This window comes from Podarcis melisellensis, assembly GCF_964234715.1.
Source record: "Podarcis melisellensis genome assembly, chromosome: 15".
In the NCBI taxonomy this organism is placed as follows: Eukaryota; Metazoa; Chordata; class Lepidosauria; order Squamata; family Lacertidae; genus Podarcis; species Podarcis melisellensis.
Window position 1 is genome coordinate 40944196 of NC_138532.1, and position 27939 is coordinate 40972134.

Below are 27939 nucleotides of genomic sequence, written 5' to 3' on the forward strand. Positions count from 1 at the left end.
CAGGCAACAACACTAAACAAAGGTGTGAAGGCAGGCCAGCAAGGGATGTTCCACCTGGAGAGAGTGTGTGTGTGGCCTGGGGAGGGTCCCAAGGGCTGGGTAGCGAGGTCTGGAGGGCCACATTTGGAGCGTGGCTTTGAGGTTCCCTACTTCTGGACTTCATGATAGTTCCAGTAAGTCCTTCCTGGCATTGAAGGACTGGCTGCCACAGAGTTGAACCCCGCAAGTGGCTGAAGTTTGCCTTTCTGCTGCACAGCAAATATCTCATATCAGCCAGTTTCCTATCCTCCATTCTAAGAAAACCGGGGAACAAGTTTGTGGCACTGTAAAGACTACAGGCATACCCTGGATGTATTGCAGGTTCAGTTCCAGACCACTATAAAGCGAATATTGCAATAAAGCAAGTCACACATTTTTTTTGTTTCCCAGTGCATATAAAGGTTGTTTACACTATACTATGGTCAGAATTAAGCCAGGTCCTGCTGGCTGCAGGGGTGGAAGGGAAAAAAACCAGCTCCATCCCCAGCCAGTTCCATTTCTGTGGTTAGAAGAGAAGTGGTGACAGGGGGTGGGGGTGGGGGCTTCCTTCCCCTGGAAGCAGCTGGGCTGCCTTGCAGTTGCACCCACATCCTTGTAAGGAGCAATATCTGCGAGGCACAATAAAGCGAGAAGCAATAAAACAAGGTATGCCTGTATAGATAAATTATTTCAGAGAACAAGCTTTTGTGGGCTACAGTATACTTCACCATTAATTTTATGGCATGGGACTCTTTGCTACCAAACACCTACCTCTCTGGAAACTGGTAACTAGTTGTTTTAAATATATACATTTTCAAGCTTTATTTAGAAAGAAAAAGAGTGGGGTCCATGGGTGAGTGATGGGAGACATGGAGGGGAGATAAAAATCACACCATGGTATGGATTAACAGTAAACAAATTCCCTACCCCACCCCCCAAATGAAATAGTCTCTTGAACACTCTGAAGTTCTTCTTCAATGCAAACTGTTTTCAAACAGAGCTGCTACTGCTTCAGGTCAATTTTCTTCCATCTGTTCTGTCCGTGGTCTTTTACGAGGGTTTGCTTCACTTTCTGCCGGCGTACGGTTTGGAGATGGAAGCTGAACATCCCTGAATCCATGAGTCTGTAGAGAAGACAAAGAATAAAGTAACAGGACAGTTGGAAAGCTGCAAATAAATTAAAATTTTAGGGATTCAGCAGTATTCCCATAGATCAGGAGTAGTTTGGTAATGGGGCTCAGCCCTTTTCCTCATCCATTTCACCTCTGCATCCAGGCAATGGTCCAGGGACTTCATGACATTTCCCGATTCAGATGTTATAGAGAAACAGAACCGAGTGTCATCGGCATACCGATGGCACCTTTGCCCCAAAACTCATGACTGCTCCCAATGGCTTTATCACGTGAATTATTAAATAGCACCAGAGATAAGATCGTCCCCTGTGTCACCCAATAGCATTGCTGCCAGGGGGCCTAAAGGTGCTCTCTCTATGATATTCTGTGGACTCTTGAAGGTAGGATTGGAACCACTGTAACACAGTGCCCCCAATTCCCATTCCCTGGAGCCGGTCCAGGGAGAAACCATGGTCAATGGCATCAAGTGCTGACAAGAGATCAAGGAACAGGAGCAAGGTCGCACTCCCACTGTCCCACTCTGCAGGGTGACCAAGGCCGACACAATTCCGTGGCCAGGACTGAACCTAGGTGGGAATGAATCTAAATAACCTGTGTACTCCAAGAATGTCTGCAGACTGCTGCTCCTTCTGTTCCACCATCTTCAGCCATGCTGTTCCCTGAAATGACCCCCACTCACCCAAGAATGGTCCTTTCTTACTTGTTGCTCCTTACGTTTAGAACCACTACCCCCAATACTTCCACAATGACACTCACCTCCCTCCCTTCATTCCTATCTCCCTTCAAAACTTACGGTAACTTTTTCATGGTGTTCACAGCATTCCCAAGCCCTAAATGATCTACTGCAGGGGTAGCCAACACAGTACACCCCCCGAATATTGGTAAACTACAACTCCCAACATCACTGACAACTGACCAGACTGTTTTGGGCTGATAGGAGTTGCAGTCCAACAATGTCTGGAGGCCACCCCATTGGTTACTTCTGCCCAGATTTTATACTTTATCCTTGCCTCTAGGTTTTTCACTCTGTCTACCTTATTTATTTAAAACATTTATATCCCATCTTTCCCCAAATTAGTCTTAAGCCAACCAATGACATCCCTACTAAAAATAAAATTGAAATTGCAAAGCCCAAATGGAAGAAAATGATGCGAAGAAATGAAACCTATAAAAGCCACAGCAGGAGACAAAACAGTAACTGCAATTAGCACATTATATCGCCAGAGTAAAACTGTAACAATCAACTATAATCACTAATAATTAAAGGCCAGGGGCCTTTCTAAAATAAAATGAAAAGGTCTTTGCCATCTGCTAAAATGTCATAAGGGAGAGGCAAGACAATGGGAAGAATTCAACATGGCATAAGCAGAAGCCTTTGTGCAAGGCTTCTGCTGATGGGACTCATTAGCTGAATCCCCGCATTCCACACAATACATTCAGAGCACATCTGTACCAATTTCACAGTCATAGCTTCCTCCAAAGAACCCTGGGAATTGTACTTTATCCCTCCCAAAGCCACAACTCCTAGCAACCTTCATGAACTGCATTTCCCAGGATCCTTTGGGGAAGCCATGAACTTCAAATGTATGGTCTGAATGTGCCACCTTTCTTCCTATATACAGAAAAGGTGTGTGTGTGGGGGGGCTCTAGGTGGCATCTGGAGCAAGCAGAGACGGCAGCCCTTAAGGTGTGTGTATACACACACACACCCATTCTGTTGTCAGGCCTGTTCTGAGAAAGGTGAAGCACACTTCAGGTGGCTACCAATTGCTCAAGGAAGCAGTAAAGTTGTTTCAGAAAAGATGACATTTCAAGCTGGCTGAGTGTGAAACATCAGGTGGAATTACTATCTGGTGTGACTTTTACAAAATGCCAGGAGGTCCTACGAGCAAGACCAACTTGATCCGTAATGAAAACAGCAAGTGTTTCTTTCTTGCTGATCTCTGGGAACTTTCAGCATGCTGCATTACAAACTGTCTTGCCGTGTGTGGCAAATCAGGTCATTCTTTTTAAGAGACATGCCGGAAGGGCAAAATCTAGACAAGATGCCCCTGCTGTTTTGCCATTAAGTGTTTGAGTCTATGAAGTGCATAATCAAAAGGTTTAATGTTTCACTACTGCTATGACACCCCTTTCACTGCAAATGTCAGTGGAGTCTGCTTCATTAGGCCAATTGAGGCACTGTCCCACCAAGCTCAGTTTGCCCTCACCAGCCAACTAGCCCATGGAGGCAACCCAGTCAGATGGGTGGGGTATTATTATTATTATTGCCTGCCATCTTCCTCCTCTTTAGCCTCAGCGTTGTGCCTTGTAGAACTCAGCAGGGAGGAGGACAGGGACAAAACAAGAATAATCTAGCTCTGCTTGCCATTGGCTCTGGCTCCACCTGTTGGGATCCCAGCCTTTTGCCCCATCAATCACCATGGCCACCAGCCACCCACTTGCAAATGTCATATTCTCCCTCAGCTTGCTCCTGAAACCAAGTTTGTTCAAGCAAAAGTATTCCAGCTGTTATATAAGCAGATGAGCTAAAAATTATGCGGAGTAACAGTGGCACTTGAAATTCATTTTTTTAATATAATGACTTTTATTGCAAAACATTTTACATACAACAATGAAGAAAGGACTCCAGACTAAACATACCCAACTCCCTCAACCGTTCCTCATACGGAATGATTTTTGGACTCTTTGTCACCCACATCTGCACATTCCAGCTTATTAATATCTTTCTTAAACTGTGGTGCCCAGAAGTGGACACAGAACTCCAGGTGGGGTCTGATCAAATTAGAATCGAGTGGTACTATTAATTCCCTTTATCTGGACTCTATACTTCTGTTGATTGCATCATCCTTAGCTGGTTATGCCTTTGCCAAATGAATGTCACCTATTAAATTAACTCCAGCTACTTCCTAGACATTGTGAGATCTTTGATCTGTAATTTTTCTAATAAAGCTTGACCTCTTACTGGTAAGTAACTTTTAAGCAGCCTTTATAGCATACATTTGCCTGAATAAGTACATGGAGAGACCACAGCTTTTCACAACCGTTCTTACAGCATTTGGCAAAGTCTCGCACGGTACAAATTTAGAAACCACCCAAATTCTACAGACTGGAGGGTGGGTGAATGAGCAAGAGACAACTTATTTAAAAAACAAAAAAACTCTTGATCAGCAACAAGCCTTCTGTTTTGAAGATGTAAGCATTCTCTGGCCATCTACAGATGGGACCTGTTCTCACTGCACAGTTTTTTAGAAAATGGAAAAAACATCCGCCAGTTCAAAGCATCTTATCCAGGAATCCCTAGTGCAGAACTTAGCACTTTGAAGGTTTTAAAAAATGTTCAGCATGAAATAATAATGCTCCATTATGCTCGAGCCAGGTAGGTACGCTAAGCTAAATACTGTGACCTTATGTATAACAACGGAAGAAACCGTAACTTTGTACTGTACACAATTTTAAAGCACATTAATTCCTCCAAAGAATCCTGGGAGCTGTAAGTTGTTAAGGGCACTGGACATTATAGCTCTATGAGGAATAGACTACAGATCTCAGGAGTCTAGGGGGTGGGGATCATGTGTGGTGTGTACACAGCCTGTGTGTCATTAAATACACGAGGTTGTAGATCAAGGTGGTATCTTTTATTTTACCAGCATTGACTATGGCGGGTGGGGAAGGGTTCCTTGGGAGGAAGGGCAGGATTAAATAATAATAATGCTTTTAAGCTTCTCACAAGCAAAATGGAAAATTTTCCATTACCATTTCTTGGTGTCCAGCACAACTCTGAAGTGGAGCTTGAAACCTATCATATTTAGCAACAACCATTGTTCCACAAAATGCTGTGACATTGCCTTTACTCTGTGCCTTGCTCTGTATAACCATGAGGACAACAACATTACCCTGAAATGAAAGAGGCGACCAACTGTCTTGCCAAGAAACAAATGGGAGGCAGCTTCCAGTAAAAGACCAAAGAGTTTGTAAATTTCATGGCTCTGCTCAGAACTGTGTGGTTAATTAAGAACACAGATTTCTACAGATGCGCTCTCTGAATCATACACTCTGCTGCACTGATCAAGCTGGCTAAGGAGCAACAACACCCCCCCCCCCCGTTAAAAAAGTGGGTGGGGAAAAGAAATAAATGTTCATGTTTTTAATCTGCATTTTTAATCACTTTACTGTGCACATTTGGTTTTTAAAACTACATTATTTCAGCTGTATTTTTCATAGATACTTTACATGCTTTTAAGTAAACTGCTTTGAGAAGAGCCTGCTAAATCAGGCCAATGGCCAATGGCCCATCCAGCAAACTTTCTCACCGTACTGTATTTTGTTGATGGCTGGAGTGCTGTGAAGCAAGCAAGCCACATAAAGCTTTAGAGAGGCTGGTAACGCACATCTCCAAAGCAGTCTTACTCCAAGAACTGAAAGGTCGCATTTTTATCCCCCCAAAGCCTCAGTACTCAAAAGGCAGCGTTTTCGCCCTAAAAAAACCCAAAAACGTAAGAAATGCTATGGCAACATGTTACCAGGAGCACACATGGCAAGTGAACAGTTACAATGTGGTAAGCTATGCTCTTGACATTTGAAGAGAAGAGTTTAAAATTGGTTCTGCTTGCTTGGCTCTGTCTTCTGCAAAAGCTGCCCATTACGACAAGAAAGTGCGGCTATCACAATATTTGCTGAAGGATTATTTCTAAGGCCTAGGGATGCAGGAAGGCAGCAATCTTCTTCTCCAACCTATATTCATCAAAATCAGCACAGCTTCTTTTTCACTGCAGTTCAGTTTCCACCAAATACAATGCTTTTCATTCCGCTGTCCATTATTTAATAGAGACTGCCTAACATGCATAACAATTCACGTAACTTAGATTCATTTTGTCATAAAGGAAACTTGAAAACCTTGTTTAAAAAGGTAATTAATTACGTATCCTTTGCAAACTTCAAAAGCAACAAAGTGAATTACGGTAATACCAATCATCTTTGCTTGGCTGGTTTCTGTTCCTGACCACAAACAAACACAAAAACTGGTAAATTCTGAAGGCGGTGGGGGTCTAAAAAAAAAGAGACGTCCCTACTTGAATTGAGCCACTATGTACATTTCTGTTCCTTTCTGTCCTATGAACATTTCTGTCACCTTGGAAGACTTGCAGCTGCTCCAAAAGCAGTATAGATTAAGTATAGATACCCTGCCCCTCACTTTTCAGCTCCTAATCCTGGCCCTGCTCCCGCCATCCGCAATGTACTTACCGTTACACAAAATGGAACAGTTGATTCCTTCTGACTTGGCGACTTGTACAGCGTTGCCAATCTGTATAGGATGGAAGTCATTGTGATTTCAGTGACATTGCTCCCTTGTTTAGCTCGTTACATTTACAAATATTTGACAGCACGTGCGCATAACACCATGGCAGACCAGTGTAGGGCACCCTCCCTGCACCAGTCAGGGTCCCTCCTGATGACATCAATCCCTGGCTACTGGGCTATGCTGGGTGCTAGAGATTGCTGTCTAATATTTGGGAAGACACCAGGTTGAGCAAGACTAGTACGGCAAGTGCAACTTCATTGGTAAGCTGCTTCGCCAGTCAGCCAAAGGGCACAATTCACCCAGGAAGTTCTTCTGCATAAATTCTGATGCAATGATCAGGAGCTGTGCAAAAATAATATGATGTTCCACACATTTTATTGTTTCCTTTTACACCCTGCCTTCCTGCCAATCAACCACGGGCGGTTTGTGAGGTCCCATTTATTTTAGTAGGCCCTCTGTACAGAACATTTTCCAAAATATGAAAAATGACACCTATATAGATCAGGGATCCCAAAGCTTTTTGAGCCAATGGGTACCAGTCATAAAATGGCTGCTGTGGGGGCATGGCATAACAAAAACTGGATGCCATATTGAAAAAAGAAGAGAGACTGGAGCACAGAATGATGTGGGCCTTCACCCTATGCAATCAATGGCAGAAAGGCATCTACACCAGTGACTGCTGTACTTGCTCACAGAGAGAAGCTCTTTGCACCGCTCCTCAGCAGAAAATGAGAGGAAAGGTGTCAACTTCTGGCATCCTACGAAAACTGGGAAGGTGTAAGGGTGCGTGTTCCATGTAGGAGAAACTGAATCAGTGCAACCAGGAACTGAGAAGGAAGAGCAAACATTCTCATGCACTGCGGATTTTTAGTGGAGATTTATTGGAACCTTTGCAGGCACCCTAAGATGTGTCCGTGGACACCATTTGCTGGTAACTACTGGAATAAATGGGTGGTCTCAAAACGGTGGAGACCACCGGAAACAATACACTTATGACATGAGCAGCAAGTATTTTGCAGCCTGCGACAGGTGGGCCCCACAAGGCTGACAACACATAGAAGAGATGCTTGAAGAAGGGAAGGGGGGAAAGGCTGTAGCAAGCCGTTTCCTCCTTTGTGTTTCTGCACTTGCCGGTTGCGATTTAGAGTCTGTTAGCCATGTTGGGCACTTTTCAAAATGAAAAGGCGGGATATAAACTATTTTAAATTAAGCAGAATGGCGTTCATTTGTTTCACCCCAGAGTCTTGGTGTGTGTGTGTGTCAGGAACTGCCTGCTGAAACCCAAAGTGGGGAGAAAGTGAAGCCTTTGTCCTCATCACTCCCCAGGAAAATATTCTGCCTTGCGCTGAGATAAGCTGCCAAGGTTGCTGTTAATTATTTTTAGGGCTTCGGCTGCTTCTCCTTCCCCTCAGTGCCATTCTATTAGAAAGCAAGTAATTACCGCCCGAGGAAGATTACCACTTCACATTAGCTGCAGAGGGAATTCCTTAGAACATTTAAATTGGTGGGTTGTACTTTACAGAATAGCCTTAATCTTGAGACACCCTAAGCCATGTTTTTAAGAGGCTCTTGGTTGGAGTTCTGCTGGGTGCCTCTGACTCAACAGGGGGGCCTGTTCTCACGGAAACAGAGGCCCCCCACTCATAATTAAGTACTGACACATTTCCAGCACCGGAGGGGGAAGAGAGGATAGGAAGGTATGAGGTTTATGCTAAACAGGCACACTGGACAAGGCTGCCTTAATACTCCAGATGTCTGACAAGCTATGCAGCAAGAATGTACGTAGAGTGTGAGCTTGAGAACCATTTGCACCATTTATAGAGGCAAGTCTTACATTGTTAACAGCCGTTAGGAGAGAGATCTTCTCTTCCATCTGATCTCTGCATTGCTAAATACAGTGCCTCTCACTCTCCCTGCCTTTACAAGCTGAATTACTAGAAGGGTTGCTAAACATTTTTATTTATGAAATAGGGAGGTTTTACATCTGATTATACCAAGTTGGACTGTAGAGACAGGTGGGCTATGCACTAGGGACAGGTGAATACGAGGTTCCTCTCAAGTTTCTCATTTTTCCAATCACAAGTTTATTTCTCACCGTCATTTCACATTTTTTTAAAGTTCTCATTCTGCATTTTAACACAAATCTCTTCTAATATACACTTTTATATGCTCTCTCTCCTGCTGCACACATTTTTGCAAAGAAATTTCCCCTAAAAGAAAACATTTTTGTATATTCTTTTCAACAATATATGCATTTTTATGGTCAGTTTACCCCAGTATGTGCTGAATCACATGCAGCCTGGGAATTCATTGCTGGGCTCAGATTAACTTCAGAAGAGGAAGACACCCATTGGATCAGTTCACGTGTTTTTGGTTTCTCACCTGTGTTTGTTGTCCCAATGCAGGATTAAGCGGACAGTAGCTACATGGCCCCAGCTTTCTCCTAGAGTGTGAGAGAGACAAATAAAAATTGTGATACCTTCCTGCACAGGTGCGGGGACTCAGGTTTAGGAGAGAAACGTGGACGTCCAGGCTTCTCTATCTGGCCATTGAAAACCTCCCCTGGTCACAGGGGTGCCACCCCACCCTCAGGACTGTGAGTGCCCGCCACCGCAAAGCAGAAGTTGCAGCAGTCGGCGGTTCCTCTTCCTAGACAGCGGGCCACCCTTTTCCGTAGGGAGGGGCTCAGACTCAGAGACAAAGAGACTCTGCCTCTGAGGCCCACCTCCCACCCCCTGGAAAAGGGTGCCTTGCTGGCTGGCTGCAGAGGCAGAACAGAACTGCTTCTCTCTTGGAGGCAGTGCTGCTGCTGCCTGCCGGCTCTTCTCATTGGCTTTGTGGGTGCCCAGCCCCCACAATAATCTCATTGTGGGTAACCAATCACCACCACCCCTGGAGTTAGCTCCTATGCCTGGTCACACTCCTAATGACCCTGCTTTGCACCTTCCTCAAATGCTATTTGTCTGGCGGGAATGTTTCCTTGAACACAATAATGCCTCTTGCCTGCCTGGATGGAGACTAGCTTGCCAGATGGAGTGGAGTCACAATGCTAGCTTCCTGGCAGGTGTGTTGCCTCCTCTTATCAGGAAGGAGAGTGAGAGGCATGAGGCAGTGGGAAACTTGGTGTGGTGCAAGTGCGCCTATGGGAGCCATCAAACTGGGTTAAGTGCTGCGCCCCAGGAATGTCTTACTGGTTGGGAAAGCAGATTGTGCATAACAACGAATTATGTCCACACACCCATGTGCTTTTTGCACATCCCTCTGAACGAGCTGAATTTTTGAGCATTATTTCAAAAAGAAAGAAAAAACCAAGACCAAGAACAACCCTGCAAAAACAAAGGAACAGCTAATGCAGAAAAACTGTGCAAAGAGCACCAGAAAGTAGATAATGACATGCAAGAAATCAGCTGCAGAGGAACTTCAGGCTCTTTAAAACCTGAGAAACTGATGTGGCTTCTGACAGAAAGCAATCTCATTATTTGAGCTCATTTCTGACCATGTCATTTGATTTCCAGACAGATTTATTGAGCCCGTCTCCCTCAACCCATTCTAGACAGTGCGCCCATAAGTCAGGAGATGGATTGGATTTTAAAGCAGGTCATTTAAAGGAAAATACTATGAGCAGTCCCCCCCCCCATTTGTCTCCAGAATCACCAAGTTGGTGCATCTGTCAGCCTCCGGGGCGGGTGGATCTAGTGGAACATCTTCATTACCACATACAGAGGGAGAAGCGTATCATTCCAGCGGGAAGAATTATCAAAATTAAATGTCTAGACCCCAGAGGCATCTTGGCAACCTTCATCACTACGCCAGCGTGAGATTTAACGTTTGGAAGTTGAGATTAGAGTATGAATTATACAAATGAGTGCCATTTCCATTTCAAACCATATTTCTTTGCTGGGAGGTGGTGTGGTGGATGGTTTTACGCTCCATGGCAAAAAGCGCTACTAAAATTAAACTGGAGAGAGATAACAATATTTGACCTCATTATTAAGTATGCCAAGTAAAAACCATCTAGGATCATCCATTTTGGAGCCCAGTGTGTGAAAGGCTTCTCAGCCTAACCTAATCCTCGCAATGCCTAGGAGATTTCCCCCTCCCCCTAAATAATTAAGAAGCTCTATTTAAAAATGCTAAGAAAAACTAAGATTTGCGGATTTTGAGCAACCTTTGCAGAGGAAACTATTTCAGAATCTATTGCAGAACATAAAAAAATCTAAAGAGCCCTGTTGGATCAGGCCATAGGCCCAGCTAGTCCATCACCCTATTCTCACATTGGCCAACCAGATCTACCAATGGGAAGCCTCCTTTCAATTCCCAGCAACTGGTATTCAGAGGCATACCACCTCTGATAGGAGGTAGAACTTCAAAACTGCGGTAGAAGCCACTGATAGCTTTATCCTCCATGATTTTGTCTAGACTTTTTTTTTAAAGCCACCCAAGTTGGTGGCCATTGCTCAGTCTCATGAGAGTGAATTCCATCGTTCTTTTATTTTCTTTTGCGTGTTCAGTTTTCTAAAAGTTTTGCTTTCTGAAGGCCCATAAATTAAGCCTAACAAGGAAGTGATAGCATGGATGAAAAGACCTGCTACTTGGGGTGGGAACAAAAACAAAGTTGGTCATTATCGACGGATTTGCTGCTGCTGCCACCACCACCACCAGAAAGGAGGAAAGGGAAAACACATAAGACATGGGAGGAAGCAAAAACGGTGTTATTTCAAATTATAATCTTCCTTTCTCTAACCCAGCATGTTGCATCTAAAAACAACAGAACTGTTCATTAATAACTACAGTGCCACAGAGATGGGGATAATAATATTGTTCCCATTTTACAAAGGGAAAACTGAAGCTCACAGGAGATACCACTTTAGAGATGCAACCCAGGACAAGTTTAAGAAACATCAGAAAAGCCTGTCCCACTGCAGAGCTCACAAGCAGGACTTGAGCAAAACAGCAGTCTCCCTTTCTGTGATTTCCAGCAACTAGTATTCAGGAGCATACGGCCTCCGACAGTGGAGGTAGAACATAGCCATTGAGGTTAGTAATCACTGATAGCCTTACCCTCCATGAATTTGCCTAAACCTCTTTTAAAGCCATGCAAGCTTGTCTACGAAAACCCAATAAAATGCCCCCAACACAGTCCTAGGTCCTCTGCGTGGTGCAGATCAAGTCTAGGATTGCTTCCCTCCCTCCCTGGTCTCAGTCTGCTTCCTTTTCTGATTTCCCAGAAGGGCAAGAGAGAAAGTCACAGCAAGGAACACAGCAGTTGAACAGGAAAACCCTTCATTTGCTTGCCCAAGTCACTATTTTCCTTCCCTAAGGCTGTTCCAAGAACATGATGGGATAGAGAGGATTGGCAGCTAAGGGACCAGATAGCACCCCTCAGGGAGTTGGAGTCAGCCCATGGACTGCCAGCTGCCGACCCTTAAATCTATTAGCTTTAATTTGCTTTGTAGTCTGATTGTCTGCCAAAAATCATGTATACAGCAGGGGGAAGGCAAGCACACTGAAGACAAAAGGTCAGTGTTTGAAAGCAAGGTCTTTATCTGCATGCACATTTCAGACCCGACATCCTCCAAGGGCATGCTTTTTTATTTTGTTCAATTTATCTTAAATCTCTGCCAAGCGGTTGAAGTGCTGAACACACACATTAAGGGATGCTCTTGCCTTTGTGTGTCTCTCAACGCCCCCTCCCCGACCCCAATAATCAAGGGAATCATTACGTGATTCACAGACACTGAAGGAATGCTTTGCTTTCAATTGCAAGAAGAAGAATTGTCTATTTTTTTAAAGAAGAAGTAGTCTGCTATTCAGTTTTCACTATAAAGCTGCAAAGCACCTGGCTTTTAAGTCAGGATTTTATACCCATTTGGAAAATGGATTTGGACCAGTTCTATGCGGAGCAAGATGCCTTTGTTAAGATCACCAGGGAGACCTGGCATCTGATGAAGTTGGTGACGGCTGCCACAGTTAATACCAAACGTTTTCCTGGCGGCAGCCATGCCCGTGCATCATAGACTTTGGAACGTGCACTTCCAAGGCCCACAATAATTATGTGGTGGTGGTGGGAAATGGACTGGGGGTGGGGAAGGGTGCTTTATTGAGCATTTATCCAGATCTGCTTGCAGGGAAATTAGACGGTGCTTGCTACCTAATGAGCATTTACTCCACAATTTCTTTGTGGGGAGGTTAGATGACGTTGCGTCAAAGCAAGCTTCCCTATCACTTTCCTTATTGCAAGAAGTCAGGTATTTTCAGGAAAAGAGAATTTACCAATATGCGGCGGAATCCTGACAGGAAACAGTAGCAGCGTAGAAGCAGCTATGTTTTCTCACAGAACAGTCAACCAAGTAAAGAATTCTAGCTAATATAACTAATCTAACAGCAGGCGATCGACTTATTAAACTTAAGAATGTACATAGTACCCAAATCTCAACACAAGAGTTTTTTGAGGCTGAAGACCAAAGATTCCACTAATTATCTCCTAAAACCTGAAATCGAGGACATGATTTTAAGGAAAGGAATTTAACACAACCTCAAGTAAAGAAGCCTACTCTTTGAAATGTCTTGGGAATATGTAGGGAGAGAAGCGCATTTATCCATCTCTGATTTTGCATCTTTGTTTATGGGCTTGTGGAATAAAATCCTTTCATTTCTCTATTTTCTAGCTTTTGGTAGAAACCTGTGCTCGGTTAACAACTATCTTTTTAAACAGTGTCTCATGCTTTGTGACTATAAATACACAAATGAGTGACATTTGCTTCGCTCTCCAAAATTTGGGACTTCTACATTCTAGACAGTTGTACAGAATGTATTACAAAGGGACGAGACACAATGAAAGAACACACTCCAATTTCCTGTGCCTACCTCTAATTTGAATTGCCCAGGTTCATATCCTTACAAGCACATCTTGATGCTGAACATTATTTAATTAAAAAAGAAAAGAATAAGCCAGAGGAGAGCATAATTAAAAATGTTACCGATCATCTCTAAAAATACTGTCAATTAAAAATCAAAACAAAAGCCTGCTCCTTGAGGGCCTTCAAAAAGCCTTTATTTCAGTTCACAGTGAGTTTATTCAGAGATGCTCAAGAGCTATGTTGTTCATGTTGATATGAGCTGGTTTCATACCAACATGAACACAGCGAGCTTTCCTGAAACTGTGCATAAGAAGAGAGCAAGCTGCTTTATAGCAGGCCAAACTTATTACCCATTGAGTCCAGTATTGTGTATCCTGGCTGGGAATGCATCTCCAAGGTCACAGGCAGTAGCCGCTGATACCCACTGAGACTGGTGGGGCAGAAAGCAGGGAGCCCAACAGGTGGAGACAGAGCCAATAAGAGGCAAAGTCAACTAATTCTACTTTCATCCCCATCTTCCTCCTCCTCCTTGTTGAGTTTCAAGAGTAACACTGAGACTAAGGAGGAGGAGGGGGGAACTGACAGCCAGGGCTGGTTGGAAGTAAGAGGACAGACAGGTGGAAACTTGCTTAAGGCAAGATGAAGGCTGGTGGAGCAGTGCCCCATTGTTCCCAATTATCATTATTATTTTATTATCATCTATTAATTTATATACCTCTTACATGGTAAAATGGCTTCTAAGCAGTTTACAAGGATATAATCCACTGGTCTCAGGCAGGGAGGTCTTTGCTGAAGTGTCCTCAATTTCAACCTTCTTTTGTTTTCTGAAGGATGCCTCAAAGCCAGTCAGGTTTTTTTCTTGCTAGGATACTCCCTCAGTATCCCTCAGGGATACCTTTGCTCTGAGAATGCCCAATATTAACTGAGAAGTCTGCAGTTCAAGGTACCAGTTTCCAGGATCACAGCAGCACATATTTGTGCCAGCTGGTGCAATCACAGGACTTGGCCCCGAGAATCAGGAGCTATAACCATGGAGCTCCTGGTTTGCATAGGACATTCTCTGCGCAAAGTTATCTTCAGACAGAATCACCGGGGAAACAAGATTGGCTGTCACGGTTCTTTTGTTCATGGTGCTTGAAAGGAAAAACCTGGTCTGTATAAAGCAGAAAAAAGCATCCTTCAACTTGCAGTATAAAACACTTACCCAAGGCAGGTACCAAAGAGGAATGGCCATGTTCAAGTCTTGTCGTCATTTGATTGGTCAACACAACCTGGGGGGGAGAAGCAGTTGGGGGTGAAGAGGGAGAAAAAAAACCCATCAAATATGGTTAACACACACTAAGGGGAAAGAGACTTGTGGCTGAACTCCAACTAGGGATGGGGGATTAATACAATTCAGCCTGCTTTTATTATACCTAATTTGCACTTTCCAAATCAATATGAGAACTGAAACAAAGCCATCCTTCAAAATTTACCTTCTCCATATTTCACCATAGTTCTCCAGTCTAGTAATGTGTGCAGCAAAGCAGATATAAATGCACATATTATTGAAAATAACATCCAAAATTCAGTATGTTCAGCAAAATGACTTTGCAAATATTCACACATTAGGCAAAATCGCATATAAGATGCGCATACTGTATTAGGAGAAATTTGCACTAAGGTCAGATTCACGCTATACATTTCAAAACTGCAATACCACTTTAAATAGCCGTGGCTTCCCCCAAAGAATTCTGGGAGTTGTAGTTTGTTAAGGGTGAGGAGAGTTATTAGGAGAACCCTATTCCCCCCACAGAGCTACATTTCCCAGAGGGACTCTGGGAAATGTAGCTCTGTGCAAGGAACAGGGGCCTCTTAACAATGCTGAACTCTAGAATTTGATATCACAAGATGTTACCACAATTTATATGTCCTTTTAAAAATGAACTTAGACAGATGCATGTAGGATAAGACCATCAGTGGATGCAAAGAACAGAAGAAAACCGGCTGGATGAGGCCAATGGCCCATCTAGTCCAGCATCCTGTTCTCACAGTGGCCAACCAGATGGGAAACCTTCAAGTGTGACCCAAACATAAGCATGAAGCAAGCACAAGAACAGTCTCCCCTCCTGTGGTTTCTAGTAACTAGAAGCATTTACTGCCTCCAGCCACGGAGGCAGAGCATAGCCATTGATAGCCTTATCCTCCATGAATTGGGCCCAAGCATCTTTTAAAGCCATCCAAATTGCTGGCCATCACTTGTGGGAGCGAGTTACTAGTCATGATGGCAATAGACTGCCTCCAACATATAGACTGCCTCCAACATCAGAGGCAGCATGCTTCCAAGCAGCTGCTGTCTGCTGTGTCCAGTGTGGCCTCGCCACTGGTCTGGGAAGTGGTGAGCACACTGTCAGCCACGATCCGTATCTATCTTGTTGTTTCTTATGGAATGCTGTGTTTTGAGCATTCCTCCGCTGGCAACCAGTTTTGATCCAAATTGAGAAAGAGCAGCCTAGCCACATTTTAAACTGGTAATATATACACAGCCCAAGAGTTGGAAAGGGCCATTGCCCTCAGGTCCTGCTTTTGGGCTTCCCAGAGGCATCTTCATGAAAACAGGACGTTGCACTATATATCCCTTTGGTCTGATCCAGTGGGGCTCTTTCTATGTTATACTTCCTCCCCGACATTATCTGAGTAGCGGGGTTTATTTTTAGCAGTGCAGCAATAAAAAAGAAATCCCAGCGTGCTCCCAGAATTGCAGCTTGAGGAGGAGCAAGAGTTACCTGGAGACAGAGAGGAGAGGCAGACAAGCACCATTCCAGAACTTGCGTAAGCTTTCGTTCCTGAACAATCCCTTTCTACATAGCAGGGTTTAAAAAAAGCCCACCTATAAATAGGCTACACAGCTCATGCCTGCCCTCAGCTGGCACAAAGCTGGCCCTGTCTGCAGCACCTTTAAGTGGAGGTCAAAGACTACAACAACAAAGGAAATCGGCAAGGCAGGATGCTAAGGATTTTCTCCCACAGACATCTCCTCCCCCCCCCCCCCCCGCAAGCAAGCAAAGTGGCTTTTCTCTGAGTGACCAGCTGCAAGTCTTTTGGCAAAGGCCAGGGGTTAATTTTCTTTAAACATAATTATCAGTGGAAGGCAGGAAACACTTTAACCTGCTTTTGAAATATGTGGGCGTTTGCTGTGAGGGGAGAAAGAAGATCCACCCACGCATTTTCTCCTGAGCTTTGAAATTGGCTGTTACCGTGTTTGAAAGGACAGCAGGAGGCTGTCACAAGCCAGAGCCTTTCAGTGATATGGGATTTCGGGGGGTAGGAATTCCTATGCAAATGAGGGTAGTTTGAATCAGAAAATACTCGGTTTGCATAGAAAAATATCCTCATGCTCCCAGGGCAGGGATGAGGAACCTCCAAATGTTGTTAGACTACAGCTCTCATCACCCAACCCCTGGTAATTGCTGGCTGCTGGCAGGAGAAGTCCAAGAGCACACCGGCAAAGTTTTTGTGGCTTGGGCCGGTTCACAGTCCCGCAGATGCCGCGGTGGGCTGGAGTGTGCGCACACGCAAGCGCTATTTCCGGCACTCCTTCCATCACAGAGGAGGCGTGCGCAGCTTCCCACTGGCTGCAGGAGCTTCCTGCAATCAATAGGAAGCCAGCGAGCATTGCGGAAGGCAGTTCCTGCTCTGCTCAGGACTGGTTTAGCACTGAGCACGGGAGCCGACTAAGCGTGCAGCGGGGGTCCACGGGCCAGTTAAATGACCCTCATGGGCCGCTTGTGGCCCATGGGCCTTAGGTTGCTGACCTTCAAGTTTCTCTTCCCTAGAGCAGGGGTGGGGGAAGCTTTATGATGTGGTTTTTCTCTTCTGGGGAAACATCTGGGTGGGAGGGCAGGTGTGGGGCCAGAGGCATTAGTGGGCAGAGCAGTTCGTGAACATGTTTACCTTTGTACGTAGGTTAGTTTCTTCACAATCTCAAACAACTCCCTATCCTTCTTCCAGAAAAGCAAGACACATTATCAGAGTTCAAGCATACATTCCAACCAAGGAAGAACACTCATAGAGGTTGCTCCATGGCAGTTGCTCATGGAAGTATGATCTGGAGAGTGCCAAGAGCCAAGCAAAGGGGTTTGGAGGGTCACATTCAGCCCCGGAACCTGAGTTTCCTCCATTCCTGCCCTACAAGGCGATCTAATTTAGCTTGTTATTTCACTTTTATTTATCATTAATAAAGCTAAAAAATTTGAAACTGACAAGTTTGCCTAACTTACATCATTATTACTAATGAACTTCTAAAATGGGTAGATTTCAACAGAAAAAATAAAAGCACTGGAAAACTTCCAATTCTGGAAAACTTTCCATCTCACATCACTGGAGCTTTCCTAGTCGCCATGACTCAGCAGTGAAAAGTCCCTGTCCAGGGCAGTCTGCCCGTTATCTGTCTTGCTAACTTTCAGAAAGCAGATCAATGGCAATATTATTTCAGAGTGCTTTCAAATAAAGTAGATGGAATTTTAATCAGCAGAATCAGTGTCTTTGATTCTTGTCTTGGGGCATTTTATTGATGTTGGGGATTGTATTTAAGTTCTTGCTGTTTTATTGTTCAGCGTAATGTGAGCCACTCACAGAAAGCAGAGTAGAAAAGCAATAAAATTTATTTGATAGATTTATATCCAAAATGGAACACATGGCGTAATACAGCAGCAATAAAATGCTATGATCATAATAAAACAATTTTTTAAACCAACACATGAAGCAAACAACAAACCAGATGAAAACGAAATAAAGGAATGAATAAAAACGACATTACAAAAAACCCACACCCAACAATGATTAAACTCTGTAAAACTGCACAGCAGATATGTGTAAGACACCACAAAGGTGTATTAAGACAGACCCATCATTTTTTAAATAAGGTGGTAAAAAATGATAAGGATTGGAAGGATGGACACCAACCACTTATCCACCAGTGGTTGGGATATCTCATTGTCTTTTGTACACTTGAACGCGTGACTTATAATCATCCATTTTATTTAGATTCCTGTTTAGATTGCCTACATTAAGATATATGTTTAAACCAGGATTGATGGAATTTTATTATCGTATTTTTCAGCTGGCTTTTTTTTGTTTTTTATTATTACTACCCCAATTACTGTATTTTTCGCCCTATAGGACGTACTTTTCCCCCTCCAAAAATGAAGGGGAAATGTGTGTGCGTCCTATGGGGTGAATGCAAGCTTTCGCTGAAGCCTGGAGAGTGAGGGGGGGTCGGTGCGCACCGACCCCTCTCGCTCTCCAGGCTTCAGGAAGCTCTCTGCTAGCCGTGGGAGAGCTGCGCGAAGTCACACCCAGAAGCTTGGGGCGCGCTGAGCTCAGCACGCCCCAGGCTTCCGGCTTTGCGCAGCTCTCCCACGGCTAGCGGAGAGCTTGCCTGCACCCAGAAGCTTGGGGCGCGCTGAGCTCAGCACGCCCCAGGCTTCCGGCTTCGCGCAGCTCTCCGCTAGTCGTGGGAGAGGTGCGCGAAATCGCACAGCTCTCCCACGGCTTGCGGATAGCAGCCTATTCTGGGGGTCAGGGGAATTTTTTTCTTTATTCCCCCCCCCCAAAAAAAAACTAGGTGCGTCCTATGGGCTGGTGCACCCTATGGGGCAAAAAATACGGTATTTTTGCTTCCTTCAAGCATAGATTCTGGTACCCAGTTTAGAATTTAGTGTTCTAGGAATCTCAACATTCCATTTTAAAAGAAGCATGCCCCTTCAGTTTTACTCTGCAGCCAACTCTTGCGCAGCAGTTTAAACCACATTTCGTTCAGTGCTTAGTAAGCTGTATGTTGCAAAACAACATTTATGATTGCCCCCACCTCATAAAACAACAACAACAACTCACAGCTAGTGTGTGATCATTTGCAATACTGATCAGCTGCTGGGCCAAGCCGTTCAAGAGCCTTGTTCGCAGTGAGAGATCCTCAATGTCATGGCGGAAAGGGAAGGCAACTCCATCAATCACAACCAATCGTACCTAACAGCAGGATATAAAACACAGCAAGCTGCTCTTCAGTGTCAGGGAAGCATATGAGCCACCTGTGCACATTTAAAAATAAATAAATACAAAAGATAGATAAAAGATTGAAGTGGCCCTTAATAAACAAGGAAAAAATGTGAGTAATTATAGGTGCACACTTTAGGCATGTAGGAGGGAGGGGTGCTCTTGTGTTCAGGTCATGCTTGAGGGTTCCCCACAGGTATTTGGATGGCCCCTATCAGAATTAGATGCTGAACTGGATGTGCCGTCGGCCTGATCCAGCAGGCTCTTCTTATGTTCTTACAACTCCCAGCACCCTTAACAAACCACAGTTCCCAGGATTCTTGGGTGTTTGTGTGTGCTTTAAATGTAAGACATGTACAGTATGCAGAAAAAGGTAATACAAGACTAGATGGGCAAATAAACTGAGCCAGTAATAAGGCAGCTTCCTATGTTCCACAACATCTGTCTTTTAAAGGCTTTACCAGAACCTGACTTTATGTTTCAAACTTCTCTATGCAATTGTAAATTGTACCGGCTAAAAACCTCCTCTCTTTCGAACAAAAGCCAAGTTTTTCACGATGATATACATGTAGCTCCCCACCCCCCATTTGTGCAATAAACCTACAGGCACTCCAATAACAAATACACACATTAAAATACATCCTATGCTGTGGAGCCTCTTACCTCCCTTCTGGATATTTGCTTTTGCCTAACTGATTCATTCATAATTCTGAAGGAAGTCAGCTAGAATTGCTCAGGGCTCAATGCGATCACCATGCTTAATTATGATTTATTAGCATTCCTTTGCTGTTGCTACTTGTGCTGCGAAAATTCTTCACCCACCACAAGTAAGCCAGCCCTACTGTGCATTTACCAGCTCAGCTGCCTGGGAATATTCAACTTCCAAGGCAAGCATACCTAGAACAGCCTGTGCTTGCTCCACATAAAAGGGAGATTGGAAAATCAAATTATGACATAGAAATCGTTTACAACCCTCCCTGGGGTAGCAAAAAGCCCTAAAGCCAGAGTGCTTTGTACCGTGTCTAGCTCAATGTTGTTTACACCACTGACCTTCAACTAGTGGGTAGGGACCCACTACTGGGTCACAGCCTGATCCAAGGTGGGTCACAGCAGCAGTACCAGCACCATGCAATTATATGGTAGATTAAAAAATAGATCCCCAAATGCTTGAGTTAAGGTGGGACATGGATGTGCAAAGTTTGAAGACTACTGCTTCACACTAACAGGCAGCAGGTACTCCTTGTTTTATTAACTCTCTGACACTTCTGGTACGTTCGAACAACGCTTCCAGCAGATTGCAGAAACTTGCTTCATGGTTCCCCACAGAACCACGTGCTGCAGGTTTAACACATATCAACCTCCAAGCTATTTTCCACTGATGTGTAGAGTCAATAGACACAAGGACGGGACTGTGTCCTTTAATAGCTGCTGCTGTTCTGCCCAGTGATAAGAGAATATTCCAAACTTGTCACTTCTCCAGAGAGGTTAGCAATAACAACAAGCCCCAAACACACACATAATTACACAGACCACCACTCCCTTCTCTCCCTCACCCAAGCCTATACTATATACAACATTAAAGTCTCACATCAAATATCTGTAGACTTTATGATCTGAAAATAGAGACAATGTGTGGACTTTTAACCCAAGAAAATATTTAATAACTACACAGACCACCACCACACAATGTACATACATAGTTTATCTAACTTAGAACACACACTGGCCATAGCTGTCAACTTTTCCCTTTTCTTGTGAGGAATTCCATTCGGAATAAGGGAATTTCCCTTTAAAAAAGGGAAACGTTGACAGCTATGACACTGGCTACAGTAGTAGTAGTAATGATGATGATGATAGAGAGAGAGGCCATGGTTATGCCAAGCCTCTGATGCAATGGAGAGAAGTAGCAGGCATAGAAATAGCTGGTGTCAAGTGGTCCAGAAACTTCTGGTCTAGGCAACAGGTTTTCGTTATTTTTATTTAAAATATTTATATTCCCGCACCTCTTAACTATGCTGATTCATGATATGGCTAACAAATACAAAATCTTCAAGCAAACACAGGTTGAGGCTAAGCATGCTTTGTTCCAAAGAGTGAAAGGAAGATTAGTGTGCAAGAATTCACAGGTAAGAGGGGAAGAGAAAGCAGGTGAGCACACAACAGAATGGGAGACGTGTGCAAGTGTGAAAAGATTAGGCAACACCGCATCTGCCTTGTGTCGTATCTGTCTTTAACCCCATTAACGCCAGTGAGTTTAAGCATGCCGAACTCAGTTGGGAGCGAGCTTTAAGTAAACTTGGTGTGGTAGGCAAGGAAATAAAAGGGGGCCCCTCCAGATTAGTTTTTTTGCAGGCATCTTCTGCAACATGTTATTGACGCAATAGGTAATGCATTAGTGGTGATTCTATACTGGGTGGTCCACACTTTATTAGATATTTGGTGGTGCTTTCCCATTGTTACTGCATTACTGCTGTCTGGAGGGGCACCCTTGTACTATAGTGCAAGAGAAGTATGACAAATTGGAACATTTGTAGCATGGCACGTTACAGAATTTCAGCAGTAAGTTGCAGGAAACAAAGAGTATGCCTGTCCCAAAACTTTTCCAGGCACGAGTAACGCTGAAAGTTGAATCATATATGCCAACCCCAAATCATGAGCGCCAATAATCATCAATGCGCAATCAAAAAGAACACCTAGAGTATAATAGACATTCTGACCTCAATCCAGTCAAACTAGCAATGCAGCCCAGATCAAATGAATCGGAGACAACAAGTAACTTCCCCTCACGCACAGTATATTTTTTTTCGCTCTCGCTTACAGGATCTCCCTACCTTTGGATGCCCAGAAAGGAAGTCTGGGAGGAGGTGCACCTGTGCCAGCAGCTCCACATAGTCATGACAACGGAAGTAAAAGATATGAGAAAGAATATTTTCAAGGGAGAAAGTCTCCAGTGCTGTTTGATGGTCTGAAGGAAATATGAATCTACGTTGAACACATTTGTAAAACCATGACATTCGTTCCCCAGCCTGTCCCTTATGCATAGAGATAGCTATGTAGAGCAAGGCATGTGGCGTGACTCAATTCCTGGCTATAGAAGTCAACAGAACAGGACATTCTCAGTGTAGCGGTAGAAGACATCTAGGCAGAGGGCAAGACAATGTTCCCCTCCTAATCCCCTCCTATCTGGCCATGAGGGCCAGATAAAAATGCCTGGAGGGCTTCATTTGGTCTCCAGACCTGATGTTACACCCCGCCCCCAAGCCTTAGGTGGGCATATAGCTTGATAATAAACCTTCTTCCGGATGTGTTTCAGCAATAAGCCGGCAATGCTCAACACAGGCGGTTGCCATATCTGCGACTCGGTCTACCATAAAGCTCCCTTCGGTGTCTATGAAAACAGCTTCTCCATCAAGCCCTCCGAAGCATTCTGGAATCTGCACGTCCACCACTAGTTGCATGCTGAGAAAGAGGACATAAAGGAATGGTCACAGGGAGAAAGATAGTTATAGATCAATAAGTAAGGGTTACTAAAAGCACACCCCCAGCTCATGACTGGCGGAATCTCCCCACCCCCCTTCTGGCAGAGAGAGCGGGAGAAGCCAGACAGGAAGTGACACTACAAAGAGATTTATGCAATGTGGAATGGGCAACTGGGCATTGTGTCATCCTATGAAAATCTGCAGGTTTAGAAAACACCCACAGTGAGAAAACAAAGCACTAAGTACTGAACGTGTTTGCTTACCTAATTGGAAGCAAGTTCCGCTGAAACAAATGGGAGCAACAGGGGAAGATGCACTTCTACTGAGCTATGGACTCTTCTGAGCAAAATCCATCAGGGCTAAAATGAAGAGCTACCATGATCATAGTCTACCCCTCCCCCCCCCCCCAGACTATAGTGAATCGTGAGAAGTGCAGGAAAGGCTTTTAAATATGAGTTTTGGCAGCAGTTCTCACCATAGTTGTGTTTTGCCGACTCCTGGCACTCCGCAGATCTCTGTGATTTTTGTCAGCTGAATGCCCCCTCCCAGGATACCATCCAGTTCAGAGCAAAAGGTTATAATGAAACCGTGAGCTTGCTCCTCTTCCAGAAGTTCAAGGGCTGTGTACTTCTTGGCTGGTCCCTGATCCAACCCCACAGTGTTTGCTTCAACGCCATGTCGTTCCCGTTTGATCACTTGCAGAATTTCTAAGGCCTCCTGTTTTGAAATCCCAACTTCTGGAAAAAACCAAAATACAGTAGACTTTAATTTTCTGAAAAGCAAAGGACAGTAAGGGAAGGGTCGTAGCTCAGTACATACTTAGCATGATGACAGTCCCAGGTTCACTCTCTGGCATCTCCAACTAGGGCTGGAAAAAGACTCCTGTCTGAAACCTTGGAGGACTGCTGCCAGTAAGTGTAGGCAATATTGAGTTATGTGGACCAGTGGTCTGAGACAATAGAAGGCAAATTTTAATGCATTCTGCTAACTAATACTGTCCATAATTTCGCCACTGACAGTTACTGGGCAAATCAAAGTAGGGAATTAAAATGGTTCCCTTCTTTTCCTATGTGCAAATACCCTGAAGTTAACGTTGTAAGGTTTGACTGACTGAAAACATAATATTTTGCTGAAGGTTTATTACTTTTTTTAAAAAAAAGCGTAATTGTGATTCTTTAATGCTGATGTTTAACTGCATTTGACTGACTGCATCTAATATATACTCTAATGCATCTTTTATGTTCAATTGCAAAAGCACAAGTTACAAATTACTTACTAAGGGGGGTTGGGAACTCACCAAAATACAAATATCCCCATTTGTAATACATTTTGGCAACTGTTTTGATTATATACATTTTCTTTTTTCAGTCTGTAATTTTAGGCATTTGCACATTATCCAAATAAATGCAATGCATTACAAAAATAACTAGTAAAGAGGACTGGAAATCAGAGTATCTACTTCTGAAGTGCAATATAATAGTGACATCTAGTGGTTATGAACACCAAGTGACAAATTAACAGTGCAATCTTATTCATCATATCTCCTCAGAAGCAGGCCCCACTGAGGTAAATGGGATTTACTCACAGGATAAACTGCCTACACTAGGAATACATTTGTATTATTACATTTATATTCCACTTTTCCTTCAAGGAGTTCAAGGCATTATACACAGCTCTCTCCTTTCCGTTTTACCTTCATAATAACCCTGTGAGGTAGGTTAGGCTGAGATTGGCCCAAGGTCACTCAGAGAGCTGTTCTGTGGTAGCTCCCCGTTTTATTTATGTATTTGCTGAATTTATATACAGTATCGCCTTACACCCAGAGGTCTCAGGGCGGTTCACAGAAAATGTTTGTGGAATGCTGTCCCCAGGGAAGCTTGCCTGCCACCTACACCACTTATCTTTAGGCACCAGGCAAAAACTTTTCTCTATACCCAGGGCTTTAACTATCTGCGGCCTTTAAGAAGTGAGTGTGATGTTTTAAATGTATTTCTCTTTCCTCTTGGTTTCAATGTATATAGTTGGGCTTTATTGCCTGTTTATTTGTTGGTTTGGATTGCCCTGATCAAGATAGTGACCAACAAATATAATAACAATAACAATGGAGATATGAACCCAGGCCTCCCAGGTGTCCAACACTATAACCACAACTACACAACTTTGGTTCAATGCACAAAATGCAGAGTTCCTGAATAGTATTTCTGTCTATATACAAAAAGACCACCAGCTGATTCGAAAACGTCTTGCGAGTTTGCTTCCTTTTTCTTAAAGCTGTTAATACCCAGCGAATCCGCGCTCCGCAAGACGAAAAAATTGCAAGACGACACAACTCGCGGAACGAATTAATTTCGTCTTGCGAGGCACCACTGTATTTCAACATGATCCTGCTGCAGGTCTGCTCAGAAGTCCCACCAAGTTCAATGTCATGTATTACTCCCACTGTAAATTAGGAGTTTAGGATTCCTGTGCAGCCTTAATGAACTGATCAAAGTTTTTGTTAGCGGCTCAACCAAGAATTAGGCTTAGAAAAAACCTTCAAGGTCCCTACCATCTTTCCATGTTGAAAAGATCAGTTTTTAAAGCCTCAATAGGGCAGAACCAGATCCCTTTCTGACACCACACAAAGCTTCATGTATTTTTTTTAAATTAAGACTTCTGGGAGCATTATTATATAAGGATATATCTATTATATAAGGAATGATAATGATGGATACCACAAAGCTTTTTTTTTTTTTAAAAAAACCCTTGATTACTATACAGTATTTAATAATGCTTTCCAAGTCTTCATTTTTGAAGCTCTGTGGTTATTGTTTGTATTAATATGTATAGATACCACACAAAGTGTTTTTGGTTTTTTAAATTAAGATTTGCAAAGCATTAAATAAGGATAGAACACCACAGAAAGCTGTAAACAAACACGTTGAGTGCTACTAAATAGATCACTAATATCACATAAAGCTTTTTAATTAACACTTGAGAAGCCTTTACTACTAATCAACAATGGAAGCTATTGATTGCTAGCCGCACTCCTGAGCAGATCCAACAGTATCATCCCAAAGCCCTTTGATTTTAACAAGTTTTAACTCAAAATTACTAACACTGGATATCCAACCATTGACGTCAACGGGTCTATTAATTATAACTAAAGGCGGATATCAAATATTGGGGTCCAGGTCTCTACTCCTTACAGTTACGTTATGATGGGTGGATTGGCAGGCAATTGATTTCAATAGGCCTACTCTCAACTATGACTCAGGCTGGGATATATTATCATGTTATCGTTTTTTATTATGAGGAGGAACAGGGCCGGATTTAGGTTTGATGAGGCCCTGAGCTACTGAAGGTAATGGGGCCCTTTATATGTCCAGCTGTTCTTTGTGAACAAATTGCCTGTGTTTTTTGTTTTGAAGATGTGCTATATGGTAATTTATGGACCTAATAGGTATCTAAAGCCATTTGCACATCACAAAATATGTACATCATAGGAGCCTACACAACACAGTATGTAGGTTTTGTTTTTTGCCGTATATTTTAGAAATGTACATCCACTTTTTTTTACCCTTTAAATTTGGGGGGGGTCCCCACTTGGGGCCCTAAGCTATATATATAATTTTGTTTAGCTTATACGTAAATCCTGGAGGAGCATTTGTGGGGAGAGGCACCTAAACCGAGACAAGGCTGGCTGAGGTTGGGGAAATTAAAAAATTGGCGGGAAGCGTTTGCGCGGGAAAACGTCTTTCTCCTCAGCGACGGCGTTTTCGCCGCCGCCTCTTCGTCGGTACCTTTGCTGAGCTGACAGGGCCCGACCTCGACCACTTCTTGGGCTGTCTGGAAGCCGGCAGCCACTAACTTCTCCCGGAGACTCGGCGGCAAAGGGAAGCTGCCCACGTCCCTCGGCTCCATGATGGAGGAGGAGGAGGAGAAGGCGGTCCTCCATTCCTCTCAGCCCGGCCCCCTTTTTGGAGCGGCATTTTTCTCCTCCCACAGGGGAATAAGTAGTATCGTAGTAGCTTCTGAGGAGAGGAGACGGGCACAGGGTTGCAACTGACTTACTGACTTTTGGCAGTATTATATATCCCATTGAAGTCAATGGGGCTAGCTCCTGGGGAGCCGTGTATAATACAGTCGCAACCCTGCGCCCGCTGAACAGGGCAGGAAATCCCATTTGATTCAATGGGGGTTGCTGCTGAGGAGACAAACATGGGGTTGCTACCCTGGCGCCCGCTTGCACTGGAAGTAAATCCCATTTAAATCATAGTGTGGTTTACCACCCTGCGCCATCTTAAAAAGGCAGTAAATCACATTTAATTCAGTGGGACTTACTTCTGAGGAGACAAAGATGAAGCTGCAACTCTGACGCCCACTTACATAGCCACTTAATTCATAGGATTGCAACCCCGCGCCATCTTAAAAAGGCAGTAAATCTCACTTGCTTCAGTAGGGTTTACTTCTGAGGAGGCAAACATGGAGCAGCAACCCTGATGCCCACTAACTTAGGAGTAAATCCCATTTAATTCATGCAATCCTGTGCCCACTTAACATGGCAGTAAATCCTATTTATTTCAATGGGGTTTACTGCTGAGGAGCCAAATAGGGTGCTGGCCCTGTTACCTACTTAGGAGTAAATCCCATTTAATTCAATGGGGCTTCTGAAAAACACATAGGATTTCAGTCCTTTGCCCAAATAAACTGCCATAAACCCAATCAAATACACTGGATGTTACTCCTGAGGGGAAATGCACCCAGTGCACACTTGTAAGGAGAAAATCCCATTAAATTCAATGGGGCTTCTGAAGAGACACCTAGGATTTCTACCGTTTGCTCAATTACAAGGCCATAATCTTGAGTATAGGGTTGTGCTGCACAGTGGCAATGCTGTGCCTATTTACAGTACATGGCAATATGCCCCACTGAACTCAATGGGACTTACTTATGACCCATATAGGTGTCAGATACACAGTTTCCTGGGTTGACTGTTCCCTGCACATACTGAGACTGTAGTCATGCCTATTTAGACCTCGATTTATTTAACTGAATCTATCTTGGCCCCCTGAGTTATCTCTGCAATATTCTGTTATTTTTAACCCTGTGCTTTTTGGGTTGCCTGAAATTCC

General features: G+C 43.7%; 1 protein-coding gene across 1 annotated transcript; it reads right to left on the reverse strand.

Moving 5' to 3' along the window:
* Nucleotides 1-808: 808 nt before the first annotated feature.
* On the reverse strand, nt 809-27124 carry RAD51C (RAD51 paralog C). Its single transcript, XM_081890588.1, is given in 10 exon segments — nt 809-1142; nt 6396-6456; nt 8836-8896; nt 14518-14584; nt 19188-19319; nt 22178-22311; nt 22639-22805; nt 23301-23562; nt 26608-26733; nt 26736-27124. Coding segments are annotated over 10 exon segments (1179 nt in total). The 5' UTR covers nt 26797-27124; the 3' UTR covers nt 809-1034.
* Between the last annotated feature and the right edge of the window lie 815 nt (nt 27125-27939).